The following is a 15,366-nucleotide window of genomic DNA, read 5'->3' as shown; positions in this document are numbered from 1 at the left end:
TTTACTTATTTTGGCTGTGTTGGGTCTTCGTTGCTGCGCGCGCGCTTTCTCTAGCAGTGAGCGGGGGGCTACTCTTCCTTGCAGTGCGTGGGCTTCTCATTGTGGTGGCTTCTCTCATTGTGGAGCACAGGCTCTAGGCACACGGGCTTCAGTAGTTGCGGCATGCAGGCTCAGTAGTTGTGACTCACGGGCTTAGTTGCTCCGCAGCATGTGGGATCTTCCCGGACCAGGGATCGAACCCATGTCCCCTGCATTGGCAGATGGATTCTCAGCCACTGCTCCACCAGGGAAGCCCATGTGTATGGTTCTTACATCTCTTTGGACTCTTTGGCTTTACCTTTAGCTTTTCATCACTCTGGCTTTAAGTTTCCTCTGTGTTGATAGCACCTGGAGATTTCCCTTTCTTGCTTTTGAGCTTGGCTAAGCAGTTTTTGGTAGTAGTTATGGTGTTACGTTTTACTAAACATTTCTGTGTGTTTGGTGCAGAAGGATTGTCCTCCTGCATTTTTGGTTCTGACTTATTGACTGGAAGTTGCTGTGATGGTATTTCAATACCTCAAGACAAACTAGATCATTTTTTTTTCCCCTAATAAAATTTGCTGACCAGAAGAAAAAAAAAACTGATCTAATCTTTACAGGCCTGATTACTTGAATTTTTCACAGAGATGTTAAGTGCTTTGCTCATTTCTGGGGAGAATGTATATATATATATATATATTTTAAATATTTTATTTATTTGTTTGTTTTTTTGTTTATTTTGCCAGGTTGGGTCTTAGTTGCGGCATGCGGGATCTTTTGTTGAGGCATGCGGGCTTCTCTCTAGTTGTGGTGTGAGGGTTTTCTCTCTCTAGTTGTGGCACGCAGGCTCCAGGGCACGTGGGCTCTGTAGTTTGTGGCACACGGGATCTAGATGAGACGCGCAGCCTTAGTTGCCCCGCGGTATGTGGGGTCTTAGTTCCCTGATCCAGGATTGAATGGGCATCCCCTGCATTGGAAGGTGGATTCTTTACCACTGGATACCAGAGAAGTTCCTATATTTTTTTCATTTTAAAAAGGTTTATGCAGACATTACCATTTTATAGATGGGGATTAAATGTGGTTAGCCACCCAGTTCTCTTATAATTTAGGCACAATAGCAGGTACATATATTAGATAATAATTAGTGCTATAGGGAAAAATAAAGTAGACTACAGGGCATAGGTGGTGATGGGGAGGAGGTAGCCAAGTGTAGGTATTTTGTATAGGATAGTTAGGAGAGGCTTATCAGAGAAAGTGACATTTGAACAAAGAATCTTAAGGAAGTGAGAGAGAAAACCCACACAGGTATCTAGGGAAAGCATTTTTCATGAAGAGAATATAGCAAACACCCTCAGGGGAAGTGTGCTTGACTTGTTCAAGGAACAAGAAGAGGTCAATTTAGCTGGAAGGGAATGAGCAAGGGAATAGTAGGAAATGAAGCTGCAGAGGTTGGGGGAGGGGTGGGATGGGGTAGGGAGATCACACATGGCCCTGTAAGACAGGGTGAGTGCTTCAGCTTTCACCCTGAGTGAGATAGAAATCTTTAGAGGTATTTGAGCAGGAAAATATATGAGTTTTTGTTGCTGTTGTTTAATTACTTTTTTTTTTTTTTTTGGCTGCGTTGGGTCTTCGTTGCTGTGTGCGGGCTTTCTCTAGTTGCAGCAAGCAAAGGCTACTCTTCATTGTGATGCATGGGCTTCTGATTGTGGTGGCTTATCTTGTTGCGGAGCACAGGCTCTAGGGTGCACAGGCTTCAGTAGATGTGGCTCGCGGGCTCTAGAACACAGGCTCAGTAGTTGTGAAACATGCGCTTAGCTGCTCTGCAGCATGTGGGATCTTCCTGGACCAGGGCTCGAACCGGTGTCCCCTGCATTGGCAGGTGGATTCTTAACCACTGTGCCACCAGGGAAGTCCTAATTACATTTAAACGTCATCATTTTGGCTCTTATGTAAAAAGTACACTGAACAGAGTCTGATTAAGGTATCTGAATAATCCAGGGAAGAGGTCATGGTGTAACAGTGAGGTGATGAGACCATTTCTTTTTTTTTTTTTTTTTGCGGTATGCGGGCCTCTCACTGTTGTGGCCTCTCCCGTTGCGGATCACAGGCTCCGGACGCGCAGGCTCAACGGCCATGGCTCACGGGCCCAGCCGCTTCGCGGCATGTGGGATCTTCCCGGACTGGGGCACGAACCCATGTCCCCTGCATCGGCAGGCGGACTCTCAACCACTGCGCCACCAGGGAAGCCCAGGACCATTTCTTGTATTGATGATGGGCTGTGAGTGAAAGAGAAAAGGATGATTAAGGTGTTTCGCTTGATTTAGTAAATGAATGGAGTTGCCATTAACTGAGATGGCTAACGCTATAGGAGAGGGAAGTTGGAGGTTTCAAAAGCAAGAGAAGTTTAAGATACAATTAGAGAATCATATTAGACATTCAGGTGGAGTTGTAACTGTGCTTTTTGACATATAAGTTGGAGTTCAGAGGAAAGGATTTGTTGGCTTATAGATGTGGATGAGGTCATCTAGGAGTGAATTAAGATAGAAAACGGATTGGAAGACTGAGTCCTGTACTCTGACGTATGGCGAGATGGTGAAGAATCAAAACAGGAGCCTAAGGAATAGTCTGTGAGGAGGAACAAAAGAGAATGGTGTCCTAGAAGCCAAGTGATAAAAATGTTTCAAGAGGAAGGAGTATTTAACTACGTCAAATAAACCGAAAGATCAAGTGAGTTGTCCTTTGATCACTGAGAAGTTATCATTAGATTTGACAACGTGAAGTGTAGGTGATTGGTGTAGGTCCTGTGGAGTTAAAAAATCACTGGAGTCAGGATACTAGAAGGAGTGTGCTCATAAGAGGAAATTGTGACAGGGAGAGTGGAATGCTTAAAATTGCATTTATTGGAAAGGGAATGGATTTATAATAAAAATATCAATATAAAGACTATGGTAATAAATGGTTGGGTTAGTCTTGTATGAAGGACAAGACCTATGGAAGAGGGAGGATCAAAGAAATGAGAGGCCTAGGTTTTGGGATACTCATGTGTGTAGCTGTTTAAATCATTAGGTACTTAAGGTTGATTAAAAACCCCCCAAAAAAAAGACTGTAAATGGGCTAATTTTACCTAATTCAACTATTTGATGTATTTATCTGCTGTAATTTCTGAGTAATGTGTGTGATGTGATCCAGACCCTTGCTTTTCAAGTTACCGTGTTTCAGTAGCTTGAAATGAAGGAAATCCACATAGGAGTTATATTGGTTTTTTCTTACTGAATTTTTTTGGTTGTTGATTCTCAAGGTGGAAATTCATATTTTACATTGTTATTCAAAGTTGTATCAGTTTCAGAAGTCTGTTTATTTTTAATTGCCTTTTATAGTACTGGAAATTTTTTTTCTAGACTGCTATTATGACAGTTTATAAAAGGAGACTTTCCCTTTACTTCCCTTTTCTAGAGCCATGATTCAAAAACATAAAAAGTTAGGTTTGGCAGATGGAATTTTGGTGCTACCAGTTATATGGAGTGATCCCAATGGGCAAGTGGATTTCAGAGATTGCTTTATATTTCACTAAGTCGGCCAGGCAGTGAAGTGTATAGTTTAGGCACAGAGACTTTGGAACCTTGACTACCTGGGTTCAATCCTATCTCTGCCACGGTATAACCTTGAATGCATAACTTTTAGGAGCCTCAGTTTTCTCATGTGTAAAGTGGGGATAATAGTATCTCCTATAGAGGGTTGCTTGAGGATTAAATGAATATAAAAATACTTAGAATGGTGCTTAGGGCATTGTAAATACTCAATAAATATTACCTATATGTGAAGGCGATAGAATAATTGGCAGCTTCTTTCTTTCTTAGTGGTACATGAAGGTGCATCTTATAACAAAATATTAGCTTCACTGAAACCATTGAAACTACCACCTAAGATGGTGATATCTAAGATGCCATCGATTAATAAGATGCGCTTTTATGTATTATAAAGAACAAAAAACCTGCGAGTTACAATTGAAGGGTATTATTGATTTTAAGACTTTTCCCAATGTCAGAGATGTTAACTTGTAAAAATGTGCATCAGGGCTTCCCTGGTGGTGCAGTGGTTGAGAGTCCACCTGCCGATGCAGGGGACACGGGTTCGTGCCCCAGTCTGGGAAGATCCCACATGCCACGGAGCGGCAGGGCCCGTGAGCCATGGCTGCTGAGCCTGCGTGTCCAGAGCCTGTGCTCCGCAACGGGAGAGGCCGCAACAGTGAGAGGCCAGCGTACCGCAAAAAAAAAAAAAAAATTGTGCATCAGCTTGTAGGGTTTTTACTGCAAACCCTCTTTCTAGACTAAATGTGGGGTAGAGAAAGAATATGGCTATGATTCTCTAAACATGTTGGCAGTGTCCTCACATCCCTGCAGCAAGTCTGAATGCCATATTCTTCCATGTAGAAAAACAAGACTTCCAATGTTGTCTTGATCGTTTGGATTGCACTGTTAAGTGTTCTGAAACCATGAGGCTTAAGCATGTTGCTATACTTAATAGGATGCTACTAACAATATAGAAATTATTTCTACCATAACTCTTTTAGGTTCTAAGTTATTTGTATCCCTTAATATCTCCATCAGGATTAGAGCTGGTAGGCTCCTGAGTGTCATTCTGCATTGTATTTCTATGTGGGGTGCTTCTGCCTTTTTTCTCATAGAAACATCTGGCCCTCCCTCTACCTGGGTCCTCTTGTCTTCCAGTCAAAGAGATTGACTTACACAGCCATATGATGTTCTTTCTCAGCCTGGATACTTTTTTTCTCCAGAGATTTAGCAAGACAAATACTTGGAAAGAAAGCAAAGAAATAGAAATCTCCTTGCTTCTTTTTGTATTCTAGTTGACTTGTGAATACATGTTTTCAGTGATGTCTTTTGGAGGAGGACTCCTGGATAGATTTTAATTCGCCAATGAAATTTAAAAGAGTATTTAAATTCCATACATATTTAATTAAAATATGCTAATTCTGACCAATTGAAGTACTGAAGAAGAGGGATGAAGCAAGTGAAAAGTTGGTTTTATTAAATATTGAAAGAAATTCAGTTTACTGATTTCAGGATATACCTTAGCAAATAAAATGTGACTTATTAGTAGAAATGCACTGCTTTAATGACTTGATGAAATAATTTGCAATTAGCATATAGATTTTATGCAAATGAAAGTTCTGAAGTACAATTATATTTGAAAACAGTTTTATCTCCAGGTATACAGCATATAGTGATATTTAGATAATTCTTCCTTTATAGATAGTAGAAGGGTAAATGTCAATTAAATGCAAATTTCAAGTTGTATAAGTTCCAAGTAGGTACCTTAAAATTTGACTAAACCTATGTTTTCTTGTTTTAATTTTAGGGTGAAAAGGTAAACTATGAAAAGTTTAGAAATTGGCTTCTTCTAAACAAAGATGCTTTTACCTTCTCTCGTTGGCTACTGTCTGGAGGTGTATATGTGACCCTCACTGATGATAGTGATACTCCCACTTTCTACCAAACTCTGGCTGGAGTCACACATTGTAAGTAATGGCATTTCATTGTGTTCTGTTCACTTTTTAATACAATTGCCTGGTAATACGAGAATATGAGAATATGCCTTTTATCAGTGGGGTTTTTTCTTGCAGAGTATAGTAAAATGGAATACTGGAGGCTTGAGTACATAGCTGAAAAGGAAAACTCTCTTTTTTGTCTACTCACTGAATACTTTTGTACTCCAAATGTGTGGGGTGTTTTTTTTTTCCCCACACCAGGCAATTCTCCAGTGCTCTATGGATACCAGCTGGGTGTCCTGCGTCTCAGTTCAGTCTGACACTGTCTACCTGGGGTTAGCACAGACCCCACAGTTTTAGGGCTCAGTCTCGAAAGACTGCCCCCCTCTGCTCCCCACTTCAGACACCAAGTCCAGACTGTGACCTGTGCTTCTGACCAACCACCTATAACTGAGACTTCCCATGACCCCCTCCTTGGGTTTGGTGATTTACTAGAACAGTTCACAGAACTTCAGGAAACAGTTACATTTACTGATTCATATACAGATGAACAGCTGGATGAACAGATACATAGGGCAGGATCTGGAAGGGCCCCAGACACAGGAACTTCTGTCCCTGTGGAGCTGTGATGCCCCAATTCTTCTGGCATGTAGATGTGTTTACCAGTCTAGAAGCTCTCCAGACCCTGTGCTTTGGGGATTTTTGTGCAGGCTATTACATAAGTATGACTGATTATTAACTACATTTCTAGTTCATCTTCCCTCTCCAGAGAATGGGGAATGGGGCTGAAAGTTCCAAGTTTCTAATTAGAGCTTGGTCTTTCTAGTGACCAGCCCCTTTCTAAGAGCTTACCAAAAGTCATCTCAGACATTAAAACAAAAGATTCCTATCACCCAGAAAATTGCGAAGAATTTAGGAGCTCTGTGTCAGAGATTCCTATCACTCAGGAAATTATAGGAATTTGGTCAAAGAGCAAATATTAGCAGGAACCAGGGTCAATATTACTATTTCACAATAGCCCTCTACTAATTGTCCTTAACCAAGCTGTATTAGTTTCCTAGGGCTGCTGTAACAAATTACCACAATCTGTAAACTGAAAAAACAGAAATGTATTCTCTCACAGTTCTGGAAGCTGAAATCAAAGTGTTAACAGAGCCTTGTTCCTTCTGAAGGCCCTAGGGAAGAATCTTTCCTTGTCTGCTTGGTTTTCAAAAAACATTTTCTTGCCTTCCTGTGAGAAATCATCTCTCCTTCCTCTGAACTCTCATAACACCTTTTTTGTACCCTTCTTGAATGAACTTATCACTTTTGTCCTTGTATTATATTTATTTATAGCATTCCATTTATTTGTACATGTCATCTCTCTTAAATCATAGAGAGTCTGTATTATTTTTTTATTCACCCTGTGTCAAGCCTTAAATAAGTATTTGTTGACTGAGCAGAGGACCTTGGGTATCAAGTGATATTTGTGTCTATTTGTTCATGTAATTTATGAGTTGGCTTCTAGTTATACACCAGCTACTTTCCCTCTCATTTTCATTCCATTGTCACCAGAAGTTCTGACAGATAAATTCTGGCATGAATAGGCAATGAATTTGATGTTTCTACTTTTCAGTGCCCCCGCCTTTATTTTTGATAGGAAAGCCTTTAAAAAAAAATTGTTTTGTATAAAAAATTAGGGAATCTTTTTATACTTACTTTAAGCTCTATCTAACTTACAGTAATACTTAAGTTATCAGTCATGTGGATATTCTGGTGAACTCTTGCTTTCATTTGTGATTGTATGGTAAATTATTTTTCTATTATTATTGGCTAAAGGTGTGATTACTTTCCTTGAATGACTTATGTTACAGAAAAAATTATTCTGACATTTGTTAAAATGGTAAACAGGACTTTTGCAGTAGCATATTGCAATAGGGAAGAGAGATTGGTCTTACCTCCAGATATTATAAGGACAAGTAATTTATAGCCAAGGAGCAAGGTGAGGGGGTCAGTGGAGAGAAAATTACTAAGAGGAATCATCAAGGGTAGGGGAATTCTTGCTAAAAGTAGGCTGAAGACTTATTCACTAAATATGGGGTATGAGGAACTTGATCAGATATCAAGAATAGAGGGATGATTTAGCAGGATTCTTTGCTAAGATTCAGCTGGGCAGGGCTTCCCTGGTGGTGCAGTGGTTAAGAGTCTGCCTGCCAATGCAGGGGACACGGGTTTGAGTCCTGGTCTGGGAGGATCCCACATGCCGCGGAGCAACTAAACCCATGCGCCACAACTACTGAGCCTGCGTTCTAGAGCCCAGTAGCCACAACTGCTGAGCCTGTGCGCCACAACTACTGAAGCCCACGTGCCCTAGAGCCCGTGCTCTGCAACAGGAGAAGCCACTACAATGAGAAGCCTGTGCACCTCAGCAAAGAGTGGCCCCTGCTGGCTGCAACTAGAGAAAGCTCGCACACAGCAACGAAGACCAAACGCAGCCAAAAGTAAATAAATAAATAAAATAAATTTATGGAAAAAAAAAAGATTCAGCTGGGCAGGCCAAAGACAGGATATGGGGGCCAACTTCGAGGCCTAGTAGAAAAGAGGGCTCAAAGGAGTAGGACTAAAGTTTGGTCAAGGAGAGAGTCTTTGTCAGTTGCTTAAAGTTAAATTAGTTCTGACATACTTTGCAAATGCAAATACTGCTTATTGCTTGTTTTTGAAAACACCATATTAAAGATTACAGATTTTGGGCTTCCCTGGTGGCGCAGTGGTTGAGAGTCCGCCTGCCGATGCAGGGGACACGGGTTCGTGCCCCGGTCAGGGAAGATCCCACATGCCGCGGAGTGGCTAGGCCTGTGAGCCATGGCTGCTGAGCCTGCACGTCCGGAGCCTGTGCTCCGCAACGGGAGAGGCCGAAACAGTGAGAGGCCCGCGTACCACAAAAAAAAAAAAAAAAAAAAAAAAAAGATTACAGATTTATTTAAGTTTAATGAGTCAAAATAATTATCAAAATGTTAAAAATATTATTCCATTATATGGCTCCATTTTAATTTGAAAACAATCTTTTCTGTTTTTTTTTTTTATCAAGTGGGAAGAGTTTTAGATTTTTAATGGTATCTAAAAGTGCAATGCCTTTGCCTTGTTAAAAAATATTTTATCTTGGGCTTCCCTGGTGGCGCAGTGGTTGAGAGTCCGCCTGCCGATGCAGGGGACATAGGTTCGTGCCCCGGTCCCCCATGCCGCGGAGTGGCTAGGCCCATGAGCCATGGCCGCTGAGCCTGCGCATCCGGAGCCTGTGCTCGGCAATGGGAGAGGCCACAACAATGAGAGGCCCGCGTACCACAAAAAAAAAAAAAAATATATATATATATATATATATATATATATATATATATATATATATATATAGTTGAATTATTTAAAATATGAACGGAGATGCATTGTTTCACCTGAAATAATGACCTAATTTCTAAACTGAGAGGTTTCTTCTTAGGGTCATTCATTGTACCTCCTAATATCTCTGCAGCATTTTAGCACTATTGACCATTCAGTTTTCTTGAAATTCTCTTCTCCTTTGGTTTTGAAACATTGTAGTTTTCTAGCTTTTTATTATTTCTTTTGACTTTTCTTTACTGCTATCCTTTTTCTGTTTACTTTTTGAGTGTTAAGTTATTTCTCATGGATCAGCCTTTAGCTCTATTCTATTCTTAAATGGCATACATGCTTTGCTTCATCACAGCCTTTTTTTTTTTTCTTTTGCATATCTTTGCAAGTGATACCTAGATGAAGTTTTCTGATCTTGAGGTATCTCTCAAACTGCATATTCATTTTAATAAATGCCTCCTGGATATATATTCTAACATCTTACTCTCATGTCTAAAACCAAATTTATCTTTCCTCACTTCAGTCCATCTATAGGTAAAAAAAAGCAAACAGCATATTCTTCCTCCTCTCTTTTCTTTTTTTTTCTTTTTTTTTTTAAATTGAAGTATAGTTGCTGTACAATATAATGTAAATTATGGGTATATAATATAGTGATTCACAATTTTTAAAGCTTATACTCCATTTATAGTTATTTAAAATGTTGGCTATATTCCCTGTGTTGTAGAATATACCCTTGTAGCTTATTATTATTTTTTTCTGCTGTACGCGGGCCTCTCACTGTTGCGGCCTCTCCCGTTGCGAAGCACAGGCTCCGGACGCGCAGGCTCAGCGGCCATGGCTCACGGGCCCAGCCGCTCCGCGGCATGCGGGATCTTCCCGGATCGGGGCACGAACCCGTGTCCCCTGCATCGGCAGGCGGACTCCCAACCACTGCGCCACCAGGGAAGCCCTGTAGCTTATTTTATACTTAATAGTTTGTACCTCTTTATTCCCCTACCTCTATATTGCCCCTCCCCCCTTCCCTCTTCTCACTGGTAACCACTAGTTTGTTCTTTATGTCATCTGTGAGTCCACTTTTTTTGTTGTTGTTATATTCACTTGTTTGTTGTATTTTTTAGATTCCATGCCTCCTGTCTTTTCCATCTTGGTTACTAGTATCTGTAATTCTAGTAATCCAATTTGAGGTTACCTTTGACTTCTTTATCAAGCTTCATATTAGATCCTATCAATCTTTTTTTTATATATATAAAAATTTATTTATTTATTTATTTATGGCTGTGTTGGGTTTTTGGTGCTGTGTGCAGGCTTTCTCTAGTTGCGGCGAGTGGGGGCTACTCTTTGTTGCGGTGCACGGGTTTCTCATTGCGGTGGCTTCTCTTGTTGCGGAGCATGGGCTCTAGGCGCGCAGGCTTCAGCAGTTGTGGCACGTGGGCTCAGTAGTTGTGGCTTGCAGGCTCTAGAGGTCAGGCTCAGTAGTTGTGGCACACAGGCTTAGTTGCTCTGCGACATGTGGGATCTTCCCGGGCCAGGGTTCAAACCCATGTGTCTTGCATGGGCAGGCAGATTCTTAACCACTGCGCCACCAGGGAAGCCCTAGATCCTAACAATCTTAACTCAGCCATATTTCTTACATCTTTCTCTGCTACTATCATCATTGTGATAGCTTTCCTTATTTATCTGACTACATGTTAATGATAGGAAAGAATGAAAGACAAGTTTTCTGGTTTTGTTTTTTATTTTCTGGTTTGTTTTGTGTTAAAAAAAAAACAACCCAAAACCATTCTTAATTTCCCTGCTTAGAAACCTTTGAAAATTTTTCATTTTCTGTAGAATAAAGTTTTAAAAGCCTTAGTATAACTCTAAAGTCTCTTAGTTTATTATTCTTAATTTTCCATACCTGTTTCTCCTCACATATGTTCTCTGCTTCAACTGCAGAGCCCTGGTCAATATTCCATGACTATACCACGAACTTTTATAGCTACCCTATCTACCATCACTCCTAATATTCCTTCATTTAAGAACACATTCCATCTTTCAGTTCTTGACAATTGAAATACTTTGTCATCAAACCCAACTCAGATGCTGTCATGCCTTCTCCATTTTTCTGCAGTTTGAATTAATCACTTTTCTCTTTGCATTCCTGCACACTTAACATTTCAATTAAAGCAGTTAAGATGCTTTTTGCCTTACCTTAGAGTCAGTTGGAAATGTCTTTGTCTTTCATCAGAAGTTACAAGTCCCTTGAGGACAAGACTTATATCCTATTCATCTACATTCTAAGTACTGATTTAAACATTTGATTTCCCCAGGAGTGAGCAGGAAGAATGTGTTGTTTTAGGATTGTAGGACTAAACCCATACGAGGGAGAAGGACCAAGATAAATCATCATGTTTGAATAAGGTTTAAAAGCTTCATAGTATGTGAGTGTTCATATAAAGACATACATTTTTAGGGGGCAAATGAATTATATTTGTAAATTTAAGGAACTGCTTAAGGTTGCAAAATTACTTGTTCTTAGATCTTACCTTTAACATTTTTGGTTAGATAAATTATGTGAGCTACAGAAAATTAACTTACTTCAAATACTATAGAGAATAAGCTATCTGAACTAATTATCTTCTCCTCCTATAATGCACCCTTTGGTTTCCTTGGTGGCCATAGAAGTAAGTTGGTAGTGTGTGGTAAAACCTTGAAGAGATAAACTATGCTTTCAGTTTTCTCCGTTATCTATAACATTTTTAATTGCTGACCTCTTGGCTGAATTTTGTTGTATCCTTTTTTCTTGTAAGAGGAATACACCAAAATAAAAAGTTAATCAACTATTAAACCACTATTGTATATTGGTAGTTACTAGCCTTTATTGAGCTTCAGAATTATTTGAAGAGGGTATTAAAAGTGCAGGTTACTGGTTCTGTCTTCAAAGGTTTTTATCAGTGGTCCCTAGGACTCTGTACTTTTAATAGATATCCAGGGTAATTCTGATATAGATGGACCATGAACTATATTTTGAGAAATAATACTCATGTGGTATTTAGGAGTTCTTCGGACTCTGAGTCAGACACTCTGGCCCTGCTACTTATTATTCATGTAGCTGTGGGAAATTTATTTATTTATTTATTTATTTATTTTTTTTTTTGCGGTACGCGGGCCTCTCACTGTTGTGGCCTCTCCCGTTGCGGAGCACAGGCTCCGGATGTGCAGGCTCAGCGGCCATGGCTCACGGGCCCAGCCGCTCCGCGGCATGTGGGATCTTCCCGGACCAGGGCACGAACCCACGTCCCCTGCATCGGCAGGCGGACTCTCAACCACTGCGCCACCAGGGAAGCCCAGCTGTGGGAAATTTAATCTCTATGAACTTCTTTTTTCATCTGGAAAACAGGGATAATGATACAACTGTACCTCATAGATGTGTTGTAAGGAGTGTGGGGAAGGAAAAGTATTTTCCTCTACTTATCTTGGTTTCATTGGGTGGGGCCCTTTAAATTAGACTAACAAAGACAGATAACAAGAAAAAAACATAAGCTTACTTTCTTACTATTGATACTTAACTAACTTACTTATGTACCAGAAGTTTCAGTGATGAGTAACTCAAAGGGGTGGTTAGAGCCTGAGCTTATATAGCATCTTAGCAAAGAGCAATAATTTTATGGAGATGTGACAAGACAAAAGAAAAGGACTTTGAGCTGCTAGGGATGGCACATTGTGGGAAGGCAAATACATGGAGAAACTGTTGATTGATATGGCTGGTTAATAAGGTTTGTTATGTAGATTCTTTCCTTTGGTGCTATCTCCAGGTTGCTAAGTATCTAGAGTGGTCTCTGGTGATTAACTTCTTCCTGGTAGAAGGGCAGGTAAGACATCTTTATAAATTAGGCTAATAGGGGGAGGTGGAGAGCTTCTTTTTTGTATCAGCTTCTTCTCAATTGCCTTCAACTCAAAATAACCCTTATGCTAAAGTGGCATGTTTGGGGTGGTATATGGTGCTACCCTTCAGGAATACATGAGATAGTACCTTTTTTAAGGGACTCAGAATTATGCCTGGTATAGAATAGGTAGGTGCTTTACAATGAATATGCATCCTCTTTTTTTTTTTTTGGCTGGGCCCTGCATGCGCTGCATGAGGGATCTTAGTTCCCTGACCAGGGATCAAACCTGTGCCCCCTGCAGTGGAAGCATGGAGTGCTAACCACTGGATCATCAAGAAATTCCCTGCATCCTTTTGTATTAGTGAACACTTGGCTTGGGAATGTCAGTGAGCTTCATCCCACTTTCTCCAGAGAGTAATTGTTTTGGGAGCAAGCAGTTTTCTAAGAGAGGACTGTAGATCAGTACAAAAATTAACTCAACCATGTCTGTGGGAAGAAAGTGTTTTTCTTACCAGTTTGCTTTCTTTTATTTTAGAATTTATAAAAATAAAGAACAAAAATAAACTAGTACAACAGACAACTCATTTGCTGCTGGCTTCAGCAAATGGCTCCTTTCTTAGTGGGCTTTCCTATGAAAGCATTAAGACAAAGTCAGAATTACTGCTAAATTTCTTACAGAAATTCTGACATGGGTAGGTTTACATTCTGATGTCTGTGATTTATCATATTATTTATAAATTCTCAGCTTCTGTGGATGTCTTTGCAGGCTTTTTCACTCAAAGAATATTTGGTACATTAAACTTTTCAAATAATGTGTCAGGAATGTGGAAACGCGGGATAAAAATAGAGAATGTTATTAACTGATTTATAAGTAAACAGAAAATATTTATTTTAAAGCATCACTGACTCCATTTAAATTTGTGTAATGACTCAAGGTATCTAGGAAACAAAGAGGAGTTATAATTTTTCACTTGTAAATAACATTTATGTTAGCGTGCAGATGCCTTTAATTACTTTTTCACATACAATTATAAAGTAAAATTTGAAGTCACAGTAAGTAGAACATACTGCCATTTTTAATCAAATTTTTTCTCTTTCGTGTAAATCACAAATGAAACTGGTGCACTATTTGTATTCAATACAGAGTTAGAATAACTAACTGATTTGATTTACACAAGATTTTAGATTTTGTCATGGCCAGTACAGTTTTTAGAACTTCAGATTCCAAACTATTGTTACCTTACCTTTTATTTAACTTTAAGAAATTGAATTAGAACTAGAACTTATTTTTGGCTGTACCACCTTGCAGGATTTTAGTTCTCCAACCAGGGACTGAATCCGGGCCCTCAGTAGTGAAAGCACTAAGTTCTAACCACTGGACTGCCAGGGAATTCCCTGAATTAGAACTTTAGCCAAAAGTCCAAGTTTTTATGCTTGAGTAGATCTTAACCAGATTTTTATCAAGACTGATATATTTTTCTTGTATAATTTGCTGTTTAAATACCTAAGATTAGATTTCCTAAAAAGACTTTTTTTGTCAAATATATAGTGTTTTTAATGACAAGTTAATTTTTAAACATTTTGATATCCAGAATCAGAGAACATATATAGAGAACATATACATGTTCTGTATAGTTAAATGTTTGAAATAGTTTGGTACAAATTTATTATTATTATTATTGATATCTGAAAGAAGATCCTACTTTCTAAGACTAACTAGTCATTTGGCTTTTTCTTGTAATAGCCTTTCCCCACCCATTTTGTTCATGGTTATTTAGCACCACATAGTGTTGGAATTTGGAGCCACAGACTATAAACTCATATTGTAATTTGTTTTAATCAGCTTTTTACAAATTTAGTTCAGTGTATCAAATCCCCTACTATTGTACATGCATAGTCCTATCCAATCACAGTCTGGCATCTCTCTGCTTGAGTTTGAATTGAAGGCTCATCCTTTAGATGCTAACCTTTGAAATGTCTACATTCTAACCGAACTGTCTACTAATTCTAGGTTGAACTGCCATCTTTAACACTTTTTTTGTCACTCACTGGAAAGTAAAGTTCTCTCTTGTTTTTGTCTTTTATCTTGTGTCCATAGCATAAATCCTTCTATAGGTTATCCTCTTCCTTATTTTTGAATTATAGCAGAATACAACGATTATTCTTTTTGTTTTTCTGTCCTATCACTACCTGTTTTTCCTAGAGACTTTTACATATGCTTTTTTACTTCTGCTTGCAATATCCTTCTTCTGCCACACTAGTTTTCCTTTCCCTGGTCAACCCTAAGATGTTCTGTGTGTACCTCTTTAAATATCAAGACTTCTAGGGCCTCACTGCTTATGTGCTCCCTGAAAACCCTGTGTCTCTGTTCCTTCATTGTACTTTCCACACTGGATTAAAATGACCCATTTTCTCTTCTATTAGAATCTAAACATAATTATTTTGTTCACAATCATGTCTATAATTTTTAGCGCAATGTCAAGCACATAAAATGTTTTTATTGAATGTTTGTAGAATATTAAATGATCTTGACTATAGCTCCTGTACTTTTTTTTTTTTTTTTCCCAAAAATGCTTTGGAAGGTTCCAATTTACCACATACAGACTGAGAAAG

General features: G+C 39.2%; 1 protein-coding gene across 1 annotated transcript in view; it reads left to right on the top strand.

Moving 5' to 3' along the window:
- Window positions 1-15,366, top strand: part of USP32 (ubiquitin specific peptidase 32) — a gene marked incomplete at its 5' end in the record, with an annotated part of 208,328 nt that overhangs the window by 114,094 nt on the left and 78,868 nt on the right. The window contains one exon of the mRNA XM_079726437.1: window positions 5,395-5,554. Within this exon, the coding sequence (XP_079582563.1) occupies window positions 5,395-5,554 (160 nt within the window). The remainder of the gene's footprint in view (window positions 1-5,394; window positions 5,555-15,366) is intronic.

Source organism: Hyperoodon ampullatus, assembly GCF_949752795.1.
Source record: "Hyperoodon ampullatus genome assembly, chromosome: 19".
NCBI classification, from domain to species: Eukaryota; Metazoa; Chordata; class Mammalia; order Artiodactyla; family Ziphiidae; genus Hyperoodon; species Hyperoodon ampullatus.
This window is presented reverse-complemented; position numbering and strand designations above follow the sequence as displayed.